At 39.5% G+C, this 27,118-nt stretch overlaps 2 protein-coding genes across 2 annotated transcripts in view; both read right to left on the reverse strand.

Moving 5' to 3' along the window:
- Positions 1 to 13,652, reverse strand: part of corin (corin, serine peptidase) — a 26,394-nt gene extending 12,742 nt beyond the window's left edge. Inside the window, 11 exon segments of the mRNA XM_042512745.1 lie at positions 1 to 46; positions 858 to 1,021; positions 1,775 to 1,882; positions 3,053 to 3,166; positions 3,268 to 3,515; positions 4,779 to 4,883; positions 4,957 to 5,068; positions 7,884 to 8,201; positions 10,553 to 10,583; positions 10,585 to 10,704; positions 13,549 to 13,652. The exon segment at positions 1 to 46 is cut by the window's left edge and continues 51 nt beyond it. Of these exon segments, the coding sequence (XP_042368679.1) occupies positions 1 to 46; positions 858 to 1,021; positions 1,775 to 1,882; positions 3,053 to 3,166; positions 3,268 to 3,515; positions 4,779 to 4,883; positions 4,957 to 5,068; positions 7,884 to 8,201; positions 10,553 to 10,583; positions 10,585 to 10,704; positions 13,549 to 13,611 (1,429 nt within the window). The 5' untranslated portion in view covers positions 13,612 to 13,652.
- A 1,484-nt stretch (positions 13,653 to 15,136) lies between these two features.
- On the reverse strand, positions 15,137 to 27,118 carry nfxl1 (nuclear transcription factor, X-box binding-like 1). Its single transcript, XM_042512746.1, is given in 16 exon segments — positions 15,137 to 15,626; positions 15,902 to 15,949; positions 15,990 to 16,070; positions 16,305 to 16,409; positions 18,651 to 18,720; positions 19,465 to 19,619; positions 19,710 to 19,808; positions 19,810 to 19,833; positions 20,255 to 20,276; positions 21,713 to 21,804; positions 22,508 to 22,664; positions 22,741 to 22,861; positions 25,029 to 25,119; positions 26,100 to 26,222; positions 26,575 to 26,699; positions 26,998 to 27,118. Coding segments are annotated over 16 exon segments (1,626 nt in total). The 3' UTR covers positions 15,137 to 15,434.

The following is a 27,118-nucleotide window of genomic DNA, read 5'->3' on the forward strand; positions in this document are numbered from 1 at the left end:
CGCCGTCGCAGCGAAACGCAGAAGGAATACAGTGACCGTTCCTGCACTCCAGACACACACACACACACACACACACACACACACACACACACACACACACACACACAACAATTATATTTAAAACCTGTCAGTTTAGTTACAAAAATCATTCACTGGGGACAAAGCTGTTAATTTCGGCAGCATGAATCATCAGAGTGACTCAGCTGTGTTTGTCATTGCGGCTTTATTCTCTCGACATTTGATCGACACACAGAAGCTTTGAGCTCTGCTTTCTGTCACAAACAGTCACCTGTTTCTGTCACGTTTCATGTTGTTTATCATCCGAAATCTTTAGCTGCTTTTACAAAACACCAGAAAACAGCAGAGAACATCAGCTGGCTTCAAACGCTCGAGAAACACGAGTTTATTCAAACAGAAACTCATTGATCTTAATCTCCTTTGTTTTCAGCAAATTAACCCTTAGGGATTGTTTTGTGCTTTTAACAAGCTTTTCATTCTTCCTTTTTTTATATAATTTTGACTATGTTTATGCACATGGCATACATTTTGGCAAGCTTGTGTATTTTTGTTTATTTTTTCTTTTGTCAAAAAAGTTGAGCAAAAAATCCACAAACTGCAATAAATGAGTAGATTTAAAAAATAATAAATATAATTTAAAAAAAACAATAAACTAATTAAATAAATATTTTTGTGCCTGTTTTTTTCTTGTTGTTTTTATTAATGCCTTGCTAATTTTCAGGTCATCAAACACTGTACATATACATTCAAAAATAAGGAAAGGAGGAACCAGCTTGCCTTTAAACTGCTTAAAGACTCAAATCTCTGAGGAAACTTTGGCTCAGCAGGAGGCCGAAAACGAAGAGTGAAACTGAAGGAAACTTTAAAAAAATGAACCTGCTCAGTGACTCACAGCAGTTGAGCTCGTCGCTCTTATCCAGACAGTCGTGGTCGCCGTCACACAGCCAGTCTCTGGACACGCAGCGGCCGTCCCCACAGCGGTGCTCACGGGCCGGGTCACACACTGATGGCAAACACACACACACACACACACACACACACACACACACACACAGTTTCAACACACACACACACACACAAAGCTGTTTATAACCACGGGGGGGACGGCGATGAGACCAAACTGTCCGACCAGAACGAACCATGACAAAATAAAAATGAGTAAAACAGAATTATTACACTTATTAAATCACATCTTCAAGGGTAATTTCTTTATTTGTTTTTTTTTAAACTGTTTTAGTTTTTTGTGTCTTTTCTTTTACTAACTTTGAGGTAATTTTCTTGTACTTATTATGAATTTATTGCCATTTTTCTTTTTTTGAAAAACAACTTCACTTAAAATTAAAATAATCACATATTTATAATCATTTTCCAAAATTCTTATACTTTTTAGAGCACCTTTTCAAAAGTAAATTTCTAGTTTTTAAAATGTTTAAATTGTAATTTTTTTTTTCTTTTATTAGTTTTCAGGTAATTTTCTTGAACTTTTAAATACTTTCTTGTTATTTTTCGGGCATTTTTGCTCATTGCCTTTTTTGAAATAAATCAAGCAAAGTGTTTCAGGGTCGCTGTTCACCAAAATAAAAGCTCCCTCATCCAGAGCAGATTAACAGCTGACAGACATAACATGATACCGTGTGTGTGTGTGTGTGTGTGTATGTGTGTGTTGGCAAACAGGTGGTGGATTCCCTCGCTGAGTTGATCCCGAGCTGCCAAACTGCGTCACTGACAGTGTGTATTACCGTGTGTGTGTTCTCACCACAGCTGAGTTCATCGCTGAGGTCTCCACAGTCGTCGTAGCCGTCACACACCAGAGCGGGCGACAGGCAGCGGCCGGTGCTGCAGCGAAACTCACCGTCTGAGCACGCTGCAGAGAGACAAAATACAGACTGAGCGCAGGTGTTTTAGGCCACGCCCACTGCTCACAGGTGTGTAAAACACAGCACACACTCATTAAACCTCCACAGACAAACACGCAGACTGCAGAGTGCGTCATAAAGAGCTCAGTGACTTTAAACGCGGCGCCGTCACAGGACGCCAGCTTTGCCTTCAACACCTGGACCAACATCAGGTTTCCTGAGCTGCATCCAGATAAATTTCACAATCATTCAAACCACATCTGTAAAGAGGTAAAGTTACCGTGTGTATTCAAAGAAAACAAAAAATAATTTATATTGTAGTTTGTTCAAAATATCATATAAAAGTCATGGTATAGTTTCATCTTAATTGCAAGAAAAAAGTGATGGTACAGTATTTAAACCAGACAAAATATTAAAAAAATAAAAAAGAGTCACAAAGAAATGATCTGTGAATTTGCTGGCTGGGATTATATCATTTTTTTTTAAATTAGATAAAATGATCAAAATATCAATTTAATCATGAAAATCTTTGAAAACTGTTTTTCTGAATGACTTTATTTCCATTATGTTTGTTTTTTAATGTGTTTATTTTGTCCCTTTTGCAAGTTGAATTATAATTACTATTATCATTATTATTTTCTTAAATTACTCGCGCCATGCGGTGGAGAGTGGGCTTTATTTCTAAATTCATCTCCAATTTATTTAGTCTTTGTTCACCATATTTTCTCTCGTTGTTTATTTGTATTTCATTGAGTTTTTATCTGTTTCAGAGCTTTTTGTTATTCAAACTCGGGTCGTTCAGATGTTTGAGGCCGTAAACATCCTCAGAGGTCATAGAGAGGGCGAGAGACGTAAACACACAAAGACAAAACTCTCTCTCTTTACATTCCAGCAGTCTCAGCCTATAGCCTCTGTATGTCGCCATGACGACCACCTCCGTGTCACAAACACACGAACAGTTTGGGAACTTCCACTGCTGTCGTCCCATCAATCACCTGCACACATATCACCACGACAACGGGCCTAAGACTCCCCCTGCTATTTATACAGATCACAATACAGTGTGTGTGTGTTTGTGTGTGTGTGTGTGTGTGTGTGTGCATGTGTGTTCTCACAAGTGACCAAAATTCGCCATGGACCCCACAAGTGACACAAACATGAACGTGTGTGTGTCTCACCGCAGTGCGTTTCGTCGCTCCAGTCGTCACAGTCGTTGTACCCGTTACACACCAATTTCTGCGGAACACAAATCCCCGTCGCACACAGGAAGTGGTCTTTCCCACCACACACGGCTGCCAACCAATCAGAGAGAAGGTTGAGCCGTGATGTCATCAGAAAAGGTGATTGGTTCAGATTTTAAAACACAAAAATGAGTTTATGTGTTTTTACTCACAGGGTTTCCCTTTGATTTGTCGCGGCGTGTAACAGGTTTCAGGGGCAGCCATTGCTGTTGCCATTGGTGATGATGATGGCGATGGTGATGATGTCGATGGCGTTGATGATGGCGATGAGGTGAAGGTGGCGTTGCTGAACTGCGAGCAGCGCAGGAAGTCGGGCCAAGAGGCATTAAACATCTGGAGGACGGGTTCGCAGCCTTCCCTCGCCGCCTCACAGAACGAGGCGCAGGGCAGCACGACCCGTCTACACACACACACACACACACACACACACACACACACACACACACACAGAGTTTAAAAACAGCTTAAAACCTGAACAAACTGAATTAATTTATTCGACAAACATAGGGGAAAAAAAACATTGGAAAATAGTGAGAAATGAATTAATTAAAGAAAAGTAACTGTAAGTAAAATATACAAAAAAAAAACCTTAAGGTGTAAACTCTAAAGGTGTAATTTCCTTAGCTTTTTCTTTTTTTTCCCATACACATTTTTCCCTAGATTTTAAGTGGTAATTTTCTAAATTCACTAATTTCTTGCTATTTCTCAAACATTTCTTACCAAGGTGTTCATTGCCTACAACACGGGAGGAAAGAAACGAGCAACTAAAGAAAGAAATGACCCGAAAAACAGCAAGAAACTAATAAAAAGTACAAAAAATTACCTGAAAGTTAGTGAAAGAAAAAAAAACTGCAACAATAAAACACAAATACCCATAATGCTCAGAGGTCATGCAGAGTTGAAGCCACTGATACCAAACAAGCATGTGTATGTGTGTGTGTGTGTGTTTGAAATTCAGAGTGTGTGAGGATGTTATTCTTGGTACACAAACACACACACACACACACACACACACACACACACACACAGACAGTTACAGTCCGAACAGCTGAGATTGTTGTCTGTGTGTGTGTGTGTGTGTGTGTGTGTGTGTGTTTGTTTACATCAGTTAAGTTGTAAAGTGTTACATAAAGATCACGTGGAGGGTCATGTGACTGACGGAGGAAGAGGATGAATTTAATATTTTTTTATTTATATTCAAACAGTCAAACAGTCTTCTGATGCTTCGTGTATTTAAACCTAATTCAGAGTATTTTTTTCTTGTTTTTTTTTCTCTTTTTTTAAAATTCTGAGTTTATTGTTAATTTCAGTTTGATTTTTTTAAAATCTTTGTAGCAGGTATTTTTTTGTTTTTTCTTTGTGAGTACTACTTCTGTTTATTGTTATCTTAGCAGGTTTTTTGATGTTTTCAAGGATGTATTTTTTGTTGTTTTCTTCCATCATCTTTTTTGTTGAATGTTTTATTAGCATATATTTTTACACCGAATTCTTTGCAGTTTTTTTTGGTTTTGTTCTTTTTCTCAATCATTTTTGGTGTGCTGTTATTCGCAGAACATTTTTGTTTGTTGTCTTAGCGTTTTTGTTGTTGTTGCCTTTTGTTTATTGTACTCCAGTGTGTTGAATGTGTTGAACTTGTCTTTATTTCCGTGTATTTCTGTGTTACCTGCTGTGCGTGGCGTCGGCGGCGAAGCACTCGGGCAGCGCCAGCGAGCAGCCGAACAGCATGATGTGTCTGTAGCAGGAGAGTCTGCTGAGGTAGCTGAAGAACCTGAAACACATCGATTTATCAAAACTACGTCTGTAAGAACGTTCGCGCCATTTGTGTTTTTGGCTGCGGTTACCTTAGCAACATGTCGACCTCGGAGCTCTTCACCACGGCGACGGAGGACGACAGCCATGTTTGGTTGTAGGGCAACATGTGACACTGAGGCTCCACGATCAGCTGACAGCTTCCTGCAAACGGAGACGACACCACGTGTTGGACGTCCTTCATCTCAGAGAAAAACTCAATCACAAGTCCTGCGAGTGTCCCTGAGACCCTCGATAGTCCCCGAGACGCTCGAGGGTCCCGAGATCTTCGATAGTCCCCGAGATGCTTGCGTGTCCAAATCATTAGGGATTAAGTAACACAGACTGATCCAAGCGTCTTGTGAACGTTAGATTAGATTATTTCTGCTTAAATCTCCTCTCATTTCATTTTTCATCGTATTCTCATTTCGGACAAAACGGATCAGCTTAAATCACCACAGTAACTTTTGAGACTGTACATTTCTGCAAACAGCAGACATGTAACATTTGTACATTTCCATGCAGCAGATATGTTCAAACCTCTTTTATATTTCACATATGTTGCAGTTAACATTTAGGCACAAAATAATTTAGTTATCGTTCGGGAAAAGATCATGTTCTGGCTTAAAACACTCAGTCAGGAAATGCTCTAATATCTCACCAAAATACATCAATTTTTCATATCACAATCGCTGCTGCAAATACCGCAACGTCTCACTATAACACACCTGTTCATGGAGGCAGAATCGCTGCAGAAATGCTGTCGATGTCTCACCAAAAAACACAAAATGTTGGTGCCGCCAGTGGTGCAGAAAATGCTACGTTGTCTCGCCAAAAAAACCACCTGTTTAGGTGCAACTACTGTGGCTGGACACCCAGTTTTGGTTCCTCATATCTGCTGAAAATCCAGCAAATCTCACTTTAAGAATTCGCCGGTTTCGGAGCTGATCGCTGCTGGAAATACTACTGATGACTTCAAGAAAAAAAAGGCAGAAATGCTGCCGATGTATCGCTAAAAAACACCTGGTTTTGTTGCCTCAATGTTATTGCCACAATTGATTGAAAATGTTGCCAATAGACTCACAAAACGCACTGATGTCACGCTTAAAACAAATATATGCATTTTTAAAAAAAGGGTTTTTGACAAAACAGCACCTGAATATTCAACAATGTCTGACTAGGTTACAGTTTTATTTCCAGAGTATTCTGGTATCACGACCATGAACAGAAAGCTCTGACAGCTTACTGATACAAAGCAGGAAATGCAACAATGCGTCACTAAAAGCGGCTGGTTTTGGTGTTTCCACTAACGCTGGAAATGCACCGATGTCCCACTGAATTACTGAGGTTTAGCGTCACAGCTGCTGCTACAAATGAAAGAATATTCGGACAAAAAACAACTTTTGCATCACAGCTGACACCGGCAGCTCTGTCTCCTCACTGCTGTCAGAGCTGCCAATGTCTCATTTAAAGACACCTGATTTTGTTGTTTGTCCTGGACGGAGGCCTGCAGCCATCTGTCTCTCTGTCTGTCCCTCTGTCTGTGAATCTGTTCGTCCTGTAATATTTCTAATATTTCGTCTCATTCGTGGACGCAGAGCGGTCACCCGCGGACCAATCACTGCGGACACCGTGAGGACGTCCACTGATTCATTTTCATTTGTTCCTTTATTTTTAGTCTGGTGACCGTCCAGCATCCAATCAGAGGACAGGACAGTCTGCGTCTCATTAGCATTCACCTCGACTCCACATTAATACAGAGAGAGACAGAGAGGGAGAGACACTGAAGGACAGCGAGGGACAGAGACACAGAGACGAGGAGAATTTTAAAATAGAAACTGAACGAACGATTTATCATTTCACACACACACACACACACACACACACACACACACACACACACACACACACACACACACACACACACACACACACACCGAGGTCAGCAGAGGAGGACAGAGGACAGCAGATCTGGATTCAGCTCAGACTGTCTCTCAGGTATCTACTCATCCGTCCTGCAGTAATGAGACTAATAAGATTTTAGTGTTTGACAGAGAAGGACACAACGTGGACACAACGTGGACACACTGAGACAGGAGGACGGAGACAGCAGATGACTATGGGATTTGTAGTTTTAGGGGACATGACAAGTGCAACTTCTTCTTCTGGGACATTACTAATCGAGACAAAACTGTTTTTTTCATTTATTCTGTTAATGTAAATATAATTAAATTTAGTTCTGTTTTTGCGTGCAAAAGACGTTAAACCCAAAAATCTTAGAAACGTACTCAAATCCTACAACCGTCCTCTTTTCCAAGAAATGCCCTGAAACCCTAAAAGCATCTGAAAATCCTACAGCTGCCCTAAAATCACAGAAAATGTCCTAAAATCTTAGATATGTCCCAAAATCCTAGAATGGTTTAAAAGTCTTGAAACTTCGTAAAATTTTAGAAGCGTCCAGAAATCCCAGGAACTCGCTAAAAGCCTGAAATTCCAGAAATGTCCTAAATCCAACAATTATTCTAAAATCCTAGAAACAGCCAAATGTCTTAGAAGTTTCCCAAAATCCTACAACTTTTCTAAAATCGAGGAAATTCTTAAGTCTGAGAAATCTCTTCAAATTCTTGAAACTTCCTAAAATAAAAAGTCTAAAAATCTTATAAATTTTGTAAAATCCAAGAAACGTTCTCAAATCCTACAATTGTACTAAATTCTAAGAAATTCCTAAAATCACAATTTCCTAAAATCTTAGATATGTCCAATGATCTTACAAATTTCCTAAAGTCCTCGAAATGTTTTTAAATTCTTGAAACTTCCTAAAATTGTAGAAAGTCCTAAAATTGTACTAAATTCAAAGATCTCTTATTTTATTTTTCAAATAAAATATTTTAAAAATATTAAATCAGGTCCTGCTGTGTGTTTTATTCGACCAACAGTCGAAAAAATCAAATTTGACGTTTAAACGCGTGAGACCGGTTACCTGAGTCAGACAGCGGGGTGGTGCTGATTGGCCAGCTGGTGCTCAGTGATGTCACAGAGGTGAGCCAATCAGGAGGCTCTGTGTAGGTCTGTGTGGGCGGGGCCTGAGAGGAGGAGGCCGGGGGTCGGCTGGTGGTGGTGGCAGGTGTGCTGGCGCTGTGTGTGATGACATCAAGGCTTCGCAGCAACGCTGTGGCGCTCTCCGTCTCAAAGAAAGGGGAGGGGTTTGTGCTGTTGCCATGGTAGCCAGGGTCGCTGTCGGCGATGGGCTCGGGGGAGGGAAGGGGGCTGGAGTCCAGGAGGTTGCCGCCAAAAATGCCTGAAGAGGAAACACACAGGTGAGAAAGAGTTAAAGTCACATGATCAGCTCCTCACGTGTTTATTTTAACACGCCAAACGTCCTGCTAAAGGCACGCAACAACTGCTGCACACACACACACACACACACACACACACACACTCACACTCACACACACACAGTCGGAGGGAAAACTCTATGAATAGTGTGGCAGTGATCAGGTTTCCATGGTGACACTCAGATCTATTTACACTTCATCTGACACACGACATGACAACAACATACTTTATACACGCGTGTTATCAACAGCTGGAGACCAAAAATGCCTCTGGACACCTGATTGGACGAAGCTGCAGCCAATCAGAACGTTTAAATTTAAAAACGATGTTTGTGGATTCAGAGAGAGAACAGACGGAAACAAGGAGAGCGCTGAAAACATTAACTGCCTAATGGACAGAAAACACACACACACACACACACACACACACACAGATCTATGAGCTGTGTGTGTGTGTGTGTGTGTGTGTGTGTGTGTGTGTGTAATGAGTCGAGGAGGAAACGACAGAAAACAGCTGCAGAGGAGGAGATGACAGAAGAAAAGAGGAGCTCACGCTGAGAAAAGACATTAAATAACTTCACTGAAAAGAAAGAATCAACAGAAGACAAAAAGAAATAAAAAAGCAAAACTAAAAAGACAGAAAAGACAAATGACACAAAGATGACAAAAAACAAAGAAAATATAAATAAAATAGGAAGAACAAAACAAAACAGAAAAAAAGAAAAATGAAGAAACAGCAAAATAAAGAAAAATGAAACAAGAGAAAGAACAAATGAAGAAAATACAAATAAAATATAAACACAAGAAAAAATAGAATAACAAAATAAAAAAATAATTAAATAAAAAGAAATAAAAAAAACAAAACACAAAACAAAAGATAACAAAAGATCTCTAAAGAAAGGGAAAAAAAACCTAAAAAAAGATTCAAAGAAGAGAAAAAACACTTATAAATAAACTGAAATAAACTCAGAAAATACAACGAGATGTAAAGAAACAACAAAAAAGAGGAAAAATAAGATGAAGAGTAAAAGAGGCGGAGAGGGCGATAAAAGCAGGACGCTCAGTTTTACTACCTGCGTAAATATTTGAAATTCTTTCTGTCTGAACGCTTAAGACGGAAACTCTGATTGGCCGAGGGACTTCCTGCTGTCATGGTGACACACACACACACACACACACACACTCTCTCACACACACACACACACACACACACACACCCCCGTGTGTGATGAGTCGAGGTGTTTGCAGTGAATTAATGAGGCAGAGAGGCGATGTGTCATCCGTCCTCCTCCACAGACGCCGTCAGTTTTTCTCTCAGCGTCTTTATTTCAGCTTCGATCTTCGAAGTTGAGGGTCGACTTCACTGACGGACACTCGATGCCGTCACGGTTTATATTTTTAAAAAAAGACTAAATCAAAAACACATTAACACGTGAAACGCAATAAATCCCAAAATCAGAGCTCAGTGAGGAGAGCTGCTGTGATATCACGTATCGCTCGGACTCTAAATGTGCCTTTTTAAATTCAAGCTTTAAAAAATATTAGATGTTAATATTATTTTCTACTTTTATTGAGTTTATATTTCTAACTAACATCAGACCTGATCATAAATATCAAATATCCATTAATATTCAGAACTTTAACCCTTTAAATGTCACGTTTTTGTCATGATGGCACTATGATTTTAGATGACAAAGAAAACACCTCAACGTCCTAAAATCCTACAAATGTCCCAAAATCTTCGAAACTTCCTGAATGCTAGAAATGTCTTAAAATCCTGAAAATGCCCTGAATCCTCAAAATGTCCGAAATCATTGAAATGTCCCACAATCTGAGAAAACGTCCTAAAATCCTAGAAATGTCCTAAATCCTACAGAGACATGTAGGGACAAGTTGAGTGTTCTTGATTTAGAGACAGCAACGGCTCGACGGGTTTGGACGAGAGCAGGTTGTCTTTTCTTTGCTTTCTTTCTTATCTGTCTTTTCCCGTGGCGCTGCAGCGTCTCCATCATATATGAGGAGGGGTGTGTGTGTGTGTGTGTGTGTGTTGTGTGTGTGTGTGTGTGTGTGTGTGTGTGTGTTTGTGTGTGTGTGTGTGTGTGTGTGTGTTGTGTGTGTGTGTGTGTGTGTGTGCACGTGTGTTTGTGTGTGTGAGTGTAGTGTATGTGTTTGTGTGTGTTGTGTGTGTGTGTGTGTGTGTGTGTGTGTGTGTGTGTGTGTGTGTGTGTGTGAGTGTGTGTGTGTGTGTGTGTGTGTGTGTGGTGCACGTGTGTTTGTGTGTGTGTGTGTGTGTGTGTGTGTGTGTGTGTGTTACCTGTGAGGGCGAGGACGAGCAGCAGCAGGCCAGGCCAGCAGGCTGACGGTGGGAATCAGGATGTAGAGGAGAAGTCGAAGGTGATTGGTCGATCCCAGCTTGTGAGGACACGCGTCCCCTCCCATCCCGACCTCAGGTCCTCGAACCGGAGCCTGGGGGGGACACACGAAGACAGGGTCACATCCACCGGACGTTACCGAGCAACCGAATCCAGGTCAGGAACGCCAAACCTGCCCCTCTGAGGCTCCTCTAAGCCCCCCCCCCCAGATTATTTTTGGCGAGCGCGGAGCGGCGGCAGCGGGGGAGGGGGTGACCCGGGTGTTTCTGTCCGCTCAGAGTTTCCGTTGGACATGTGGAAGTTATTTTTAAAGCGATGTGACGGCGAGCCGACACTCGACACCACGCAGCAGCCCTCAGCTCTAAATACTGCCGGCTCCGCCGCCGCCTGCGGTCAATACATCGATTATCGATCTGATCGACTCACATCCGATTCTGATTTGTGACATAATTCAAAAAAATGTTATAGTTATACAAAACATTTTACTGGACATTTTTCCTGACTTTTCAGGGATAATTTTTTTTAGTTTTTTAAACAAGAAGATGAACTAAAAATGTTGAAAAAAGTAATTACATATATATGCGTGTGTGTGTTTGTATTTCAGATAAATTCTGTAAAATAATTTTTTAATATTTTAGAAATAACATCACTATCTTCTCGTGTTTTTTGAAGTCATCATATGGTCTGTAAAATCTAAGAAAACATTTTCATGTTACCCAAGCTAACGTTTTCAAGTTTTTGTCCGAATATCAATCCGGAACTCCAAAATATTTAGTTTCTGATCATAAGAGACAAAATATACCAGCGAATATTCACATTAAAGAGCAAGAAAATGACCATAAATCATTACTTCAATATTCAGTCAGTTAATCTGTTAATTCAGTTGTCGTTTCATCTCGGCTTCTAAGAATTAATCTTTTTTTACGATAAAACATAATTATGTTCTCATTCATCAGTAGATGACGAATAACTGATAACTCAAAGTGACAGATTGTTATTTGTTTAGTTCCACTTTTGCAGTGAAATAAAACCTTCACATAAATGATCCTTTATAAAATCAGGCATTTATTATCAAATCAAAAACATTAAACTTTATACAGTTAACACTAATATAATGGCAACTTAACAACACTAATATTTCTCTATTCACTATTATCAAAACCTTTTCATTTTCTTGTAACTTTATTTGCTGTAACAACAAAACATAATTCGGAAAAAAACATCATCGTTTCTTTTGTTTGCAATTTTACTGACTCTTTTTGGATAATAAAAAAAATCATTTAGGTAATATATTTGTTGTTAATATATTGTGTTGATTTGGACTGTTTGGACAAAACAAAAAAATCTGAAGACATTATTTTGGGCTGTGGGAAGTTGTAACAGGCATTTTCCTCATTTTTTTCTGATTTTAAAAGTTGATTCAGATAATAATCGTCAGACAAAGAGATCATAAAAAGTCATAACTTACAGCTTTGTTTTGTTTGTTTCACTTTAAGTTTTACTAATTAAATTAAAGGCTTTTTTCCCTTTCCATCTTCTTTGATATTTATTTTAGAGCTTCAACTATCAGTCATTTTTCATTTGCATATATTATTTATCAATAAGGGCTGTTCGAGAGACTTGAATTCAGAATTCATTTTACAAGTTTGTAAAAGTTAAATCTGCATTAATCATTGTGAATAAAACAAAAAACAAAACGACTCTGCAGATGATTTAACATCATCTAGATGTTTATGAGGAGACGCGGACTCGTCCCCTTTGAAATTTAGAAAATAACAGAGGTGAGTAATTTTGCGGAAATTAATATTGAAAAATTTCAACATAAAAATTAGCCAAAATGCAGGGAATTAATGTGTTCAAGAGTCAAATTTTCCAGGAGGACCCCAAAGCCTCAGTGTAATGTGTCCTCCTAAATGTTAAATCTAAACTTAAACGTGTAAATGTGTCCTGTGTAAAAGTGTCTTTTTAAAAAATCTGATGGCTTCAAAAAAACTAATTACAATCAAACACAACAATAATGAAATATAGTAATAATCAACCCTAAACCTCAAAATTTTAATTCCATTTTTTTTTTAGAAAATGTAATCTATTTTTAGTTGTAACTGTTGGACGGATTTTAAAAACTTCATTCTGAGCTCTAGAATATTATAGACCAAATTCTGACGTACTGAGCCAATAAAATAAATAGATAAGAGACCATGAAACAAACAGTTCATCTGCAGCTCTATTTCAGAACAGAGTTATAAAATATATTAAATAAAAGTTATTACATGACAATAACAGTTGGATTGATGTTTGTATGATTTACATAAAAGGACAACACAAAAATAATCGTCAGATTAATCGATTAGTTACGGCTCATCTTTACAGTCAGATACACTGCTTTCTTTTTGTTTGTTTTTTTATTAATTAAACATTCAATAGAACACATTGTTGCACATTTTACAACACAGTGTTACACTGTAAATATCATTTTTATTTTTTTAACTTTTTTTTTTTCTCTTCTTCATTTTGTCTATACATGAAATCACCGAAGCTGAAGTCTTATATGAAAACATATTTGGTAGTTAACCAGATTTGGATTCCGATGAGACAGAAAATATGAAAAATTTTAATGTTTTATGGAACAAATGACTTATTAAATTTAACATCATCCATCAATTTATTAATGAATTAATTTAGAGTTTGTTTTATGTGAATAATCTAATTTTTAGGGGTTAAACTGAGACAACAGCAGCTCCCAGAGACACTGTGGACAGACACATAGAGACAGGAGACACAGAGACAGACAAAGCAGAGACAGAAAGGACAGACACAAGGAGACACAAGTCAAGGACAGCAGCTGAGACAGGAGGCGTCACACACACACACATACACACACACACACACGGCCGGTTAAAACACACTCTCACACTCTCTCTCTCACACACACACTCACCGTCGCAGTTGCCGCTCCGCTGAAGGTGACACGCGGGCAGGTCTCCCGCCGCGCGGACAACATGACCTGATGCTGCCCGCCGCCGAGCGCGAGACCATCCCTCTGCCCGCTGCCCGCGACCAGCTTCGCTAACTAACCGAGCACGAGACGCGCTGGCTCCGCCCCCTCCGACTCTCTCTCTCCGTGTTCACGTCGCTCTACCACACACACACACACACACACACACACACACACACACACACACACACAGCTCAAACTGTCTGCACGTGCTGAAACCTTAATATGGGATTATACATAATTCAGTCAAATGCATGCTGGGACATGAGCCTCGTGCTCATGTGGGACTTAAATCCCCCCAACACACACTCTTGTTTAATAACACACACACACACACACACACACACACACACTCTCTCTCTCTCTCTCTCTCCACACAACTTTAAGACCAAAATGTGTGTGTGTTCTACCATCGTTGTGAGGACCAGCGCTGAGACCCCTCACAGTGAGGACATTCTGTCCGTTCACCGCTTCAAAGCGCAGATCAAAGAACTTTAGAGCTCCGTTCTAGAACAAAGAAAAGTTCATTCAAAATTCCATCAAAACTTGTTACGATTCCAGTAACAAAGTTTCCTTTTACAGAACTGTTAACTAGTTTACGCTCTGCTTTCATCTTTAGTCTGAGGCCAGATTTAGATGAAAACGACCCTCCTAGAGGCTGCGTTTAAAAAAAAAAAAATCTATGTTTATATGATAACATTGTCGTGTACACAGACCTGCAAAGGCAACCGCGTTCTGCGTTTAAATTTCATTGAAAGAAAATGATTGCGTGTACCTTCAGTTGTTGCCGTCAGCGTTTAGAGGAACGGCGCCCTCTGTCTGTTCAGCGCTGTAAACACATCCGGCTCATTTCCTGTTAAACAACTGAAAAACACTGAGTAATGCACAATTATTGTAACTTTGCTGATGCTTCTGAATTTATATTTAAATTTCAAAAAAAGAAAACAACAAACCTTTATGTTTCAGCTTGAGGACAGTGACTGTGAAATCACTCAACAGTGACGGTTTTGTACTTTTTATTTTTCAAACAATTTGAAAAAGAAAGACAAAAAAATGCATCTGTTAACATTTCAGCACCAAAGTAAGACTTTTCAGTATCTGATGGATCCGTCTTACTGCTGCATTTTCACAACTAAATATCAGACTTTTTTTTTTCTTGTCTGGAGCCAGTCAAACAAAGTCAAGCAAAACACAAACGATATAACATTTCTACACTTCTGATTATCATTAAATTACTGAAGTTTATCAGTTTTTAATGTTAATAATTAAACGCTTGCTTGTGACAGTTGTAACTAGAGTTGCAGTGATTGGTGGAATAATTTATCAACAGAAAAACATTTCAATTCACTACTTTTCTTTTTTTACATCATGACGATAAATAATTGCAGTTGGTCGCACATACGACATTTGATATCACCTTGGGATTTTTCCCACCGTTTTCTGCAGTTTAATTGCCAAAACAATTAATTTACATAATAATCGACTGAGAGATTAATCACCTCTAGTTCAAACTTAATAATTTTTTATAATAATCTGAATAAAAGAAAGTGTATTTTTTGTGTTCTTTGTTGGCACTGGTAATTTTAAATCAAACTCAACCTTCACCTGACATTCAAGAAGAAGAAACTAAACTACTATGAAAAGCAACAGTCCACTACGAGGACTAAAATTAAATTATAGAATCAGAACAAGCAGAATAAATCAGAAATAGGTTTAAAGAAAATAAGAGCACAGTCTGAAATAAAAGTGGAGGCAGCAGAGCGTGAAGACAGTAGAGTGACAATAGAAACACAGTCGACACGTTTTCACGTTAATGTTCACGTGTCAGTTCAGGGCGTAGTCAGGAGGTAGTAGGCGGCGGCGGACAGCAGAACACCGCCCAGCGGGACGAGGACGAAGGCGGCACACCTCCTCCACCTCCTCATCCTCCCCCCATCGTCCTCCACCTCCTCCCTCCTCCCCCGCTTCTTGTTCCTCCGGCCTCCTCGCTGCTGACGCTTCTCAAATGCCTCCAGCTCCTCCTGAACACAAAGGACATATTTAGATCACACTTAAAACAATAATTTATTAAAATTGTTTTAATTGCTTTTTCAAATTGAAAATCTTTTTATTAACATTTGCTGTAACAGTTACTCCTAATTACATACTACTAAGATTTAATTGCATATTTATTAATAAATTCCTTTTGTGTTTAAAAGTTCAGTTATAAAGTATGACAGATTGATTAATAATTCAGATTATTTCTCATCTCATTAACAGCATTAAGTGCAGTTTCATTAAATGGGTTTTGAGTCACCTGAAGTTTCTTCTGCTCCTCCTCCTGAGCTGCTCTCTGCTCCGCCTCCTCTCTGTCAGTGTACAGGTGAGTGTGTGTGTTTATGTACCTGGCTGACTTTCTTTTGCTGGTCTCTGCAGGCATCGTCACACTGAACGACAAACTGATCCGACAGAGAGCATGGGAACTCCTGCACACACACACACACACACACACACACACACGCACACACGCACACACGCACGCACGCACACACACACACACACACACACACACAATAATGAATATCTTTTAAAACCCAGCCAGCAGCTGTGAATATTAAAGAGAAACTAAACTCTTAAATGCATCTCTCAGCATATTGAAGTTCAACAGAGGAGATGTGTGTTTGTTTGTGTGTGTGTGTGTGTGTGTGTGTAATGTGTACCTTCTTGATCCTCTTGCAGGGACATCTGAGCTTCACCTTCTGCTGACATTTCTCTTCACACACACCTGGATGACACACCTGCTTACAGCGATGACCGCAGCTCAGCTATACACACACACACACACACACACACACACACACACACACACACACACACACACACACACACACACACACTGAGTAAACACGCCGTCACTCTCTGGATCTCAGTGAGGCAGAAAAGATTTCCAGGGAACAAAGAAAGAAAAACACAGACAGCAGAGTTTCTGGCTCTTCAGAGGAAACATGAGCCGACCTGTTACATCAGGAAAAACAAACCCGCTCTCTTTCTCTTTGTTTCTGTTTCTCTGTTTTTCTGTTTTCCTTTGTTTGTTTCTGTTTCTCTCTTTCTCTTTGTTTCTTTGTTTTTCTCTTTCTCTGTTTCATCAGTAAATCTGACAAACGTGACTGAGGGCCATCGATCTGCAGGAAGAATTCAAGTCAATGTCCTGCTGTCTGCATGACACATCTCACATACTGTACATAGAAAGATTCATGTTCAAAATTACAATTCAGTTAAGAAAAACAACTATAAAAGTGTTTTATCAATGCAGTGCCTCGATAAAATGCAGCTTGTCCTAACTGAACAGACAAATGCGGCATGTTCCCGTAAAACAGAAAAAGTGCAATATGTTCCTATAAAACTGAGAAATGCAAAAAGTTCTGATGAAACTGAAAAAGTGCAACATGTTCTGGTAAAAAAGAAAAATGCAACGTGCTGAAAAAGCGTAACATTTTCCAAAAAAACCAGAAAGTTGAAAACAAGTCCTGCAAAAACATAAAAACAAAGCTTGTCCCGATTAACCAAACCCAGCGTGTTCCCAAAATACAACACGTTTCAATAAAACTGAAAAATGCAACATGTTCTGCTGACACCTACAATGTTCTCATGTAACAGGAAACTGAAACATGTTTGATAACAGAGAAAAAACGCACCATATTCAATAAACCTCAAATGTTGTGATAAAAAAGCACGATGTTCTGATAGACTTCATGTGTTCGAATGAAACAGAAAATCTGAGCGTTACTCCTCATTAAATCACATTGTGTCCTAATAACACTCCCCTACAGTGGACCATTATTATTATTATAATGATAAAGTTCAGCACCAGGAGCTGTCCAGACGACTGCCGTTGATCTACGGACCCGTCTCCGTCCACGTGGACGTTAAATAAACAGTAAAACTATCGTCTCTCACATCGACCATCGTCTGCTGCTCGCTGACATTTACAAAAAAAACTACAAAAAACTCCAAACTTCACCATCTTTAACCTCCAAACACCTTTGTTCTTCACCTGCATCGACTCCGGTTTTTAAATAGATAAACCTCTATTTTTTGATTCGATTTTATTTTTCACAGACCTCTCGATTTTCTGACTGAGCTGAACAAAATCAGTTTCAGCGTCTGAAGCTGTCAGAAGGAATCAGCCCGAGCTCGCCGAGGAAACTTTCCACTGCGTACGTTTGTTATTCCAGCTCTGTGTGTGTGTGTGTGTGTGTGTGTGTGTGTGTGTGGAGGCTTTTAGGAGCTTAAGTTACTGCAGACTGTGAACACACACACACACACACACACACATCTGACTGTGTGTGTGTGTGTGTGTGTGTGTGTGTGTGTGTGTGTGTGTCAGTGCCAGTAAGTGACAGAATGAAAAAGCTAAATCATTCCCAGGTGAAAGTGAAACACACTCAGAGATTCAGTGTGTGTGTGTGTGTGTGTGTGTGTGTGTGTGTGTGTGTGTGTGTGTGTGTGTCGTCTGGCGCCACAGAGCTAAACTGATTATTGGAGAGAAGAACAGAGAGTATTGTGTTTCTGCTGCCCCGCGACTCCGACAATTATTGATTATTGATCGTGAGGGAAGAAGAGAAGAAGAAACAAAGGAAGGAAACAAGGAAAGGAGGAAGGAGAGGAAGGAAGAAGGGAGGAAAGAGGACAGAAGGAATGAGAGGAGGAAGGAAAGAAGAAAGGAAAGAAGAAAGGAAAGGAGGACGGTAAGAAGGAAAGAAGGAAGGAAAGGTGGGAAAGGAGAGAGGTAGAAGGAAATAAGGGAGGAAAGAAGAAAGGAGGAAGGAGAGAAGGAAGGTAAGAAGGAAGGAAAGAAGGGAGGAAAGAAGGGAGGACAGATGAAGGAGAGGAGGCGTGTATCGTTCTCACGCTCTGCAGGGTGACAGTAACGAGAGGCAGGTGACTCCACTTTAAAGTCTGATAAACACGTCCCATGATGCACTGGGGCCCATCCAGAGGTCTCCATAGATGGATGCGTATGCGTGTGCGCGTGCGTGCATGCGTGTGTGTGTGTGTGTGTTCACCTCTTTAGGACACTGGTTGTTGCAGGAGCCGAGCGCCACCTTCGTCGCTTCGTCGGCTGAAGTCAGCTTCCTGCAGAGACAAAAACAAACTGTGTTCGTAGTTACCACAATTACATACATACTCAAAACGATGTTACACAATTATTGCATTTTTAAGCACTTTTCCCATTTTTTATATTATTATTTTCATTTAAAAAAAAAAAAAGATTTCTTTCAAAAACCTGTAAAAAAACAGCAATAAGGAACTCAGTAAGTGACGTTCCACAAGCTGTGGGGACAAATGCTAAAGAAAAAACTTTACTTATATTTAAAATAAATAAAAATTAAACATTGTTAAAAAATTACAACACTTTTTTTGGAGCACTTTTTTTTAAAACTGTTCTATTGTTTCTTTCTTCTTCTTCCCATTTTTTTTGTTTTTTAGGAAAACATGGAAAAAAGACAATAAGCAATTGTAAGAAATGTTTCATAAATTGCAAAAAAATATGAAATATAAAAAAATAAATAAAATAAAATAAAAAAAATAAAATAAAATAGCAGATTTAGAAAATTATTGTTTTTAAATAAAGTTTGGGAAAATGTCTGGGGACAAAGAAAAAACACTGTATTCATAGTAATTATTTTTACATGTTTAAAATAATTTTTCAAAACTATTATAATTTTGAAGCACTTTCTCAGGTCATTTCTTTGGGTTTATTCTTATTTTGTATTTTTTCCTAATTTTCATGTCATTTTCTTGTTCCTCTCACTAATTCCACGATCGTGCGAGCGTGCATGTGTGTGTGTGTGTGTGTGTGTGCGTGCGTGTACTGACGTGCACTCCACGTAGAGCATGCTGATCTTGCAGTGGCAGCGCTGGCGGCTCATCTGGCTGCAGGTGGGGCAGTTGCCGGGGTGACAGGGGCGGGGGCAGGGGTGGGGGCAGCCAGGGGGGCGGGGCTTGGAGCAGCTCTCCTCGCACACCTCACACTGCAGAGAGATCAATCGGTCTGATCGGTCTTTGATCGGTTAGCCGTGTTTTTATCTGCACGCCTCATAATTCATTAACGAGCTCCTCACCTTGTTGCCGATGGTAACCAGGTGACACTCCTGGCTGCAGCTGTGGTTCCCGCAGGTCAAAGGTCGTCCGCAGGGCCGTTTACAGGAGAAGCGCCCCTGACAGGTGACACGGCACCGGGCTGACCTGACCACACACACACACACACACACACACACACACAAACATAAACACATAAACACACACACACACACACACACACACACACACACACAACAAACATACAACACACACACACACACAGTTTAGTGCAGACAGTTTTATCAAGGATGTGTGTGTGTTCTGACCTCGTCTGAAGGTGAGGGTGAGGGTGTGTGTGTGTGTGTGTGTGTGTGTGTGTGTGTGCTGAATACAGAGCGACTAAATGGGATGAAATGGACGAGAGCGAGACAGAGAAGGACAAAGCAGACGGATGGAGAGACAGACGGAGAGGACGAGGTCAGGTGATGTTTTGGTGGGAGATGACCTGAGATGACCTGAGATTAACTGGAGATTAACTGGTTAAACTGGGAGGCACACATGAAGAAAGTAAACGGCTGGTTCGTACCTCGTGTTCTCCAAAACAGGCCCTGAAACACAGAGAGACGCACTGTTACCATTCACATTTCGGGTTTATCTTTATTATTCTGTTTTATCTTCTATCTTTATGTTTTATCCTTTTAAATTTGTTACATCTTCTTTTTTCTATCTTTATTCTATTATATATATATTATTATATATATTATATTTTATTTTATTATATTTTTTAAAAAATTAATTCTTTTTCTATGTTTATTATTTTAACTTATTTTTCTTTTTATCTTTTTTCTATCTTTATTTTGTGATCTATTTTTTTTTAATAATTTTCTCATCATTAAATAATTTGTATTTTTGCATTTCTTTTCTTATCTTTATTTTGATCAATTTTCTTTTTACATTTTGTTTCTATCTTTGTTCATTTTTTCAATCTTTTTTCAATTTTATTTTTTCATCTATATTTTTGTTTTTATCTTTTTCAGTTTTATTATTCTTGTCATTATTTAAATATTTGTTATCTTCATTCTTTTTTATCTTTTTAAAATCTGTATTATTCATTTTTCTTTATCTTTATTCAATCTTTACTCTTTTTTTAATCTTTATTCTTTTTTATATATTTTCATCTTTTTTCCCCACATTTATTAAACCATTTAGAAATGTCCACTTTCCACACACTTCACACACAGATGGTTGCTGTTGGTGGTTCACTGCGTCACAGAGCTGCAGGCAGCTGGCACACACACACACACACACACACACACACACACACACACACACACAAACACACAAACACACATACACACACACACACACAGCAGGCAGTGTGTTTTTTAATCTCAGGTCATAATGATCCATGACAGGACCAAAACACCTCAAGATCTATGTGTGTGTGTGTGTGTGTGTATGCGTGTGCATGTGCATGTGCATGTGCATGTGCGTGTGTGTGTTTGTGTGTATGTGGTGTCTGGGGTCCACATGCTGAAAACAAAAAACAATCATTTTAATGTTTGCAGCCGCCAACATTTTTCCAGGATTTTTCCAGGACTTTTCCAGGACTTTTCCAGGACTCTGACTCAAATGTTAAAGACCAAACATTCTCTGAATCGATGAAAATATATATTATATACTTTTTAAATGTAATTTAGGGACTGTTTGTTGCTTACGGGAGGGGGGGCATTTACAAAAATTAGCCCTGTGGAGAGACTTATGTAAAATTTCGGCTCCAGGAGAGGGGCACACAGCTTGAAATGGTTTTATTTTGTATTTATTTCAGAAAGCATGTTTTCTTTAAAAACTTCTGGTGGCTTATTTTGCCTTTAAATACTTTGGTTTCTAGAAATAAATATTAGCTTTTGGCCATTTTTTAGTTTTGTCAGTCTTCTTTAAAGTCTTCGGTGTGTGTGTGTGTGTGTGTGTGTGTGAGTGTGTGTGTGTGTGTGTGTGTGTGTGTGTGTGTGTGTGTGTGTGTGTGTGTGTGTGTGTGTCGTACGTCGGTATGGGGACCTGGCAGGGCGGACAGGGCAGAGCCTTTTGCACAAACGCCGGTTCAGTCGGCTGCTCCCAGGGACCGGCCAGCTGCACCTAAAATAAAATGAAGATAACATGTCAGACGGAGAAATCTCCAAACATCATTTATTCTCCGACAGGAAACTTCACGTCATCCAGCTGATTTAGGGGCATTCAACTTTAAATGGCTGGATTTGTTTATTTACTGCTGATGTTTTGCTTTCTTTGATAAAATCTAAACCTGCAGGATTGTTTGCTTTGGCTTTTCTTTTACAGATTTGTTTTTTTGTGCAATTTTTGGTTCTTTCAAATTTTTTTCTGGATTTCTTTTCTTTGAAAAAAAGCGAGCCCGAAAAATGACACCATATATCTCAGCCAGAAACTGAAAAAGAAACTCTTTGAATTTTAAAAATTTCCAACAATCCTTGAACGCATCATGTGTTATTATACAGACTCTTGAAACAAAATCTATTACTTTTCAAATACCTAGTTTTTCAAAACTGTCCCAGGTCTGGAAATTTCTATTTGCATGAAGCCCGTTTAAAGGAGCTCCAGTACTCGATTATAAAAAGAGGTTGAATAAATAGTGACGTATTTCAGCTGGAAAACTGAAGTTAATTTCACTTTTTAAAATGTTTCTGCAGGTAATCTCGTTTCAGATTAGTTTTCTTGAAGGAATTGTTTTTTTGTATTTTCAGTTTACAAAAAAAAAAATACTGAGACACTGAACGTCGTCTCCGAGACAAAGACGAGTCGGATCCGACTCGTGGCGTCCGACCTGCTGGGACTTGACGAGCACGCGGTCGTGGCAGGACTGCGGGCAGCTGTGGCCGCAGCCGGGCAGCGGCAGCAGGCAGGGCTGTCTGCAGGGGGGGCAGGGCCCGGGGTGGCAGCGGTGGCGCTCTCTGCTCGGGTGATGGCAGGACGGAGGAACCCTGCGGGGACGATATAAAGACGTTGAACGAAGGCTCGGGTGGGAGACAGCAGGTGTCTCTGTGAGCGGGAGTCTACCTGCAGGTCTCTTTGCAGCGAGGAGGTTTGGTGCTCCGCTCTCGGCCGCAGGGGACGGCCAGGACGGTGGAACCGCAGGAACATTTGACCTCCACCGACTCGGGACACGGATAACAGCTACCTGCAGGACAGGTGAGACAGGAACTATAGTCAGCTAAAGCCAGAGTCCTGTCACTTCAACATTTCCTCGTTTTTTAAAAAGATTTTTTGAAGAAAACAAAGGAGGGTTCTTTTTTATACATTTTTTACTATTTTTAAAGAAACCATTGTAGCTTTTTTGTCAATTTTTAAAGAAATTTCTTTTATTATGAACATTTTCTTTTTAATTTTGCCAACTTTTAAAGACAGAATTTTGGCAAATTTCGTTGATTATAAAGAAATAAATTTGATTTTTTTTTTGTTATTTTGGCAAAGTTTTTTGTTATTTTGGCAATTGTTAAAGAAAATAATTTGTCATTTCAAAAAATTGCTATTTTTGGTACTTTATAAGCTTTTGGTGATTTTAAGGAAAACATGTTGGACATCATTATTTGTTTCTTTTAAAAGGAAATATTTACTTTTTTTTCTTCCTTCCAAACTCGTGTTGTCTTTAAAAATCACCGAAAATGATAATAATAATAATCACAACCAGAAACTGTAAAAAACAGTAATTAATTTCTGTTGATCCTTGAACACATCAAGTGATATTTGTGAAATAAAATTAAAGTTTTCTTAAACTTTCGGGGTATATATAATTTTCAAACAACTTTTGCAGGCCTGAAAATTCCTATTATTCCTAAATTCCATGACTCTTCCAGGTTTTCCATGACCTTGGGAAGTTTTGTTCTCGTGACGATGATGTTGTGTGTTAATGTCAGTGTTTGCTGTGTTTTTGAATTCGGTTTTGACGACTCTGGATTTCGTCAGTCGTCACTCTGCTGTGACTTCTATTATTGTTCCCATCAGCACCACACACACACACACACACACACACACACACACACACACACACACAGTGTCAGCCGTTATCTGCGTGCTGATGCGTTGGCGGTGGTCGACCTTCTAAAAAAGGTCAGAGCAGCCAATCAGCTCGCAGACGCACAAATAAATGAACTTTAATCTATTCAGCCAATCAGGAGGCAGACGGACGCATAAATTATCCTTTTTTATCGTCCAATCAGAAAACAATGGACGCAGGAAGCTGTCTGTTATTCTGTGAAAACACACACACACACACACACACACACACACACACACACACACACAAACGCACACACACAAACGCACACACGCAAACGCACACACACCTCTTTCATAAATGGATTAATGATGTTTAGCAGGAAGCAGAGGTCGACTTTTTCCACATAATCAACTGTGTGTGTGTGTGTGTGTGTGTGTGTTTTAGCACTATCAGCTGGCACAAATGTCAGCGCGCGCTCGCACACTCACACGCGCGCGCACACACACACACACACACACACACACACACACACACAGTTGAGGAGGTGTTTGTTGTGGGTCAGAATTTTCCTGAGTTTGACCTTTGACCCTCCACCAGCTGCGACTCCATCAGCAGATCACATCGTATCTGACACACACTGATGTGATGTGACGCCGTGTGTGTGTGTGTGTGTGTGTGTGTGTGTGTGTGTGTGCATGTGTGTTCTTCTGCTGCACCACATTTACCGCACAGCTTTAATTTTAACCCTTTGAAAAATCGGGCGACATCACTTCTCACCCTTTAAAACCTGAGTGAAAAAGTTTAAATCTCTTCAGAAATACGGAAAAAATGTAACGAGCAAAGGTGACATGAATATAAAACAAAAAATAATTCATGTTCATAAAAAGGGAGAGGGAGAAAATTATTAGAAAATAATTTCAAGAAAAAATGATCCATCCAGGTTTCAAAGGGTTAAAGCACTTCTGCCGAGTTTTTTTTTAAACTAATTAGAAAGGATAGTAAAAAAATAAATAAATAAAAAAATTAAAGCTTGAGTAAATCGGTTTAAATCTGTGGAAAACATTGGAGGAATATATTTTTGTTCTATATTTGTTCTATGTTCTATATTTTGAATACATAACTAATCATCATGAATACAGTCTATGGACATTTTCCGTTTCATAGCACTTTTGTCAAATCTTGTTTGGCTTTTTTTATTCTTTTTTTTAACAAATGTCCAGGTGATTTTATTCACTTATTCTTACTTATATTTTTTTTTACTATTATTGTTTTTAAAAATATGTCGAAATATCACGACAGATTCCGGACTTCTTCCAAAATAAAGTAATAAAGTCTTTATGTGTGTTACCTTGGTGACAGCCGGAGGGACACTTGTGGTTGCGACACCCCAGAGTTCGAGTGCACATCTGGTCACACGGAGGGCAGTTACCGGGGCAACACTGGAACACAGGGCATGATGGGAAACAGAGTTTTAAACAGATTCCAGCTGTTTTTTTCTTCTTCTGTGGATTTTATTTCAGCGTCACAGTTTGTTTTTCCACGCGTGTGAACAGAGTTAAAGGCGACATTAAAACGCCGTTATCGGCCCCGAGAGTCAAAGCTCGTCCCGTCACGCCGCAGAATCGCCCGACGGACGGCCTTTAACTATCAGATCGCTGTGTGATCGCATCACTGTGACATTTACAGCAGAACACACACACACACACACACACACACACACACACACACACACACAAACAAACATCTGCATCATCTGGAAAATAAACATTAGCTCAACTTTTAGATCCTGACATTTGGATTTATCTCCGTTTTATTTTATTGTTTATTTGTTTATTTTTTCTGACGCTCAAAGATGATTTATCTTCTGTCAGTGGAGACAGAACTGAAGCTCAACATCTCAAAACTTTTCCAGAACTTTTCAAGGACCCACTTTTATCCCCCTTGCTCGCCATTTTTCAGGCATGTAACTGTTAATGACGACACATCGACTTATAATGACGAAAATAAAGTTAAATTAAGTTAAAGTACATTAAAGTTACCTTGTTCAAACATTACTTCACTGCCCCAATGATGTGTTCAAAGACTGTCAGACATTTAAAAATTCGACAATAATTTGTTTTTACAGTTGTAGTTACAGTTTTTTTAAAAAAAAGGAATCCAAACAAATAATCTCTAAATAATTTATTTTTTTAAATAAAAATCTGTAAAAAAAAAAAAAAACAAAACATTTCTAATAAAAGGTCATTGCCATTTTTAAAAAAAATATAAATAAAATTCATCACAATTTTAAAAAAAAAAAAAAGACATTTCCAGACAGAAAGACAGAGGGACAGAGGGACAGAGGGACAGAGAGACAGAAGACAGAGACAGAGGGACAGAGGGACAGATGAGGTGATGATGAAGACGATGGTGGACTCACCTTCCTCCTGCACTGGTGTCTCTGGCAGCTCCTGGTTTTTGGACATTTGGAGTCACACAGGTACTCTTTGTGACACGGCATCAACTTCCTGTATTTACCACAGCGGCACTCCTTCTCCACCTCCTGACACAACACACACACACACACACACACACACACACACACACACACACACACACACACAGGTTCAGTGTGTTCAGAAATGAGTAGATTTAAAGATTTATTTTCAAAACAGCTTGTTTTTCTTTTTTTACATTTTAATTCTAAGTTCATTTTTTTGTACTTCTTCCTCTTTTTGTTGAAATATCAAACAAAAGTTTCAAACAAAATATCTGGGATGGACAGGAAAGAAAAAACCGAATATAAAGTTCCTAACCAAAGAAAAAAAGATTTATGTGTGTATTTAGATGCTTTTACAGTGTGTGTGTGTGTGTGTGTGTGTGTGTGTGTGTGTGTGTGTGTGTGTGTGTCCCACCTGTCTGCAGGTCTCACAGCTCCCTCGGTGACACCTCATCGAACAGGTGTGTTTCCCGCATGACAGACGGCGGTCGCACGTGTCGCCGCACGGCAACACTTCCTCTGTGCACGGCAGGGACGACTCTACACACACACACACGCGCACGCGCACGCGCACACACACACACACACGCACACACATCAGGTCAGTAGATCGATAAAACCTTCAAACAGATGTAACATTTAAAATAAAATAAATAAACAAATATTCCTGGCATTTAAGTTTGTGTGTGTGTGTGTGTGTTTGTTTGTGGTTATGTGTGTGCGCGTGTGTGTGTGCGCGCGCGCGTGTGTGTGTGCGCGTGTGTGTGTGTGTGTGTGTGTTTGTTTGTGGTTATGTGTGTGTGTGCGCGCGCGTGTGTGTGTGTGTGTGTGCTCTCACTGGTCTTGCCGCAGGGACAGGATCTGCTGACGGAGCGAGGACACGGAGGACAAACACCATCATGACACAAAACCTCACAGGTGTGATTCCCACAGGAGAGGGGAGAGCCACACACACACAT

The sequence above is a fragment of the Plectropomus leopardus genome, chromosome 23, assembly GCF_008729295.1.
Source record: "Plectropomus leopardus isolate mb chromosome 23, YSFRI_Pleo_2.0, whole genome shotgun sequence".
Lineage (NCBI taxonomy): Eukaryota > Metazoa > Chordata > Actinopteri > Perciformes > Serranidae > Plectropomus > Plectropomus leopardus.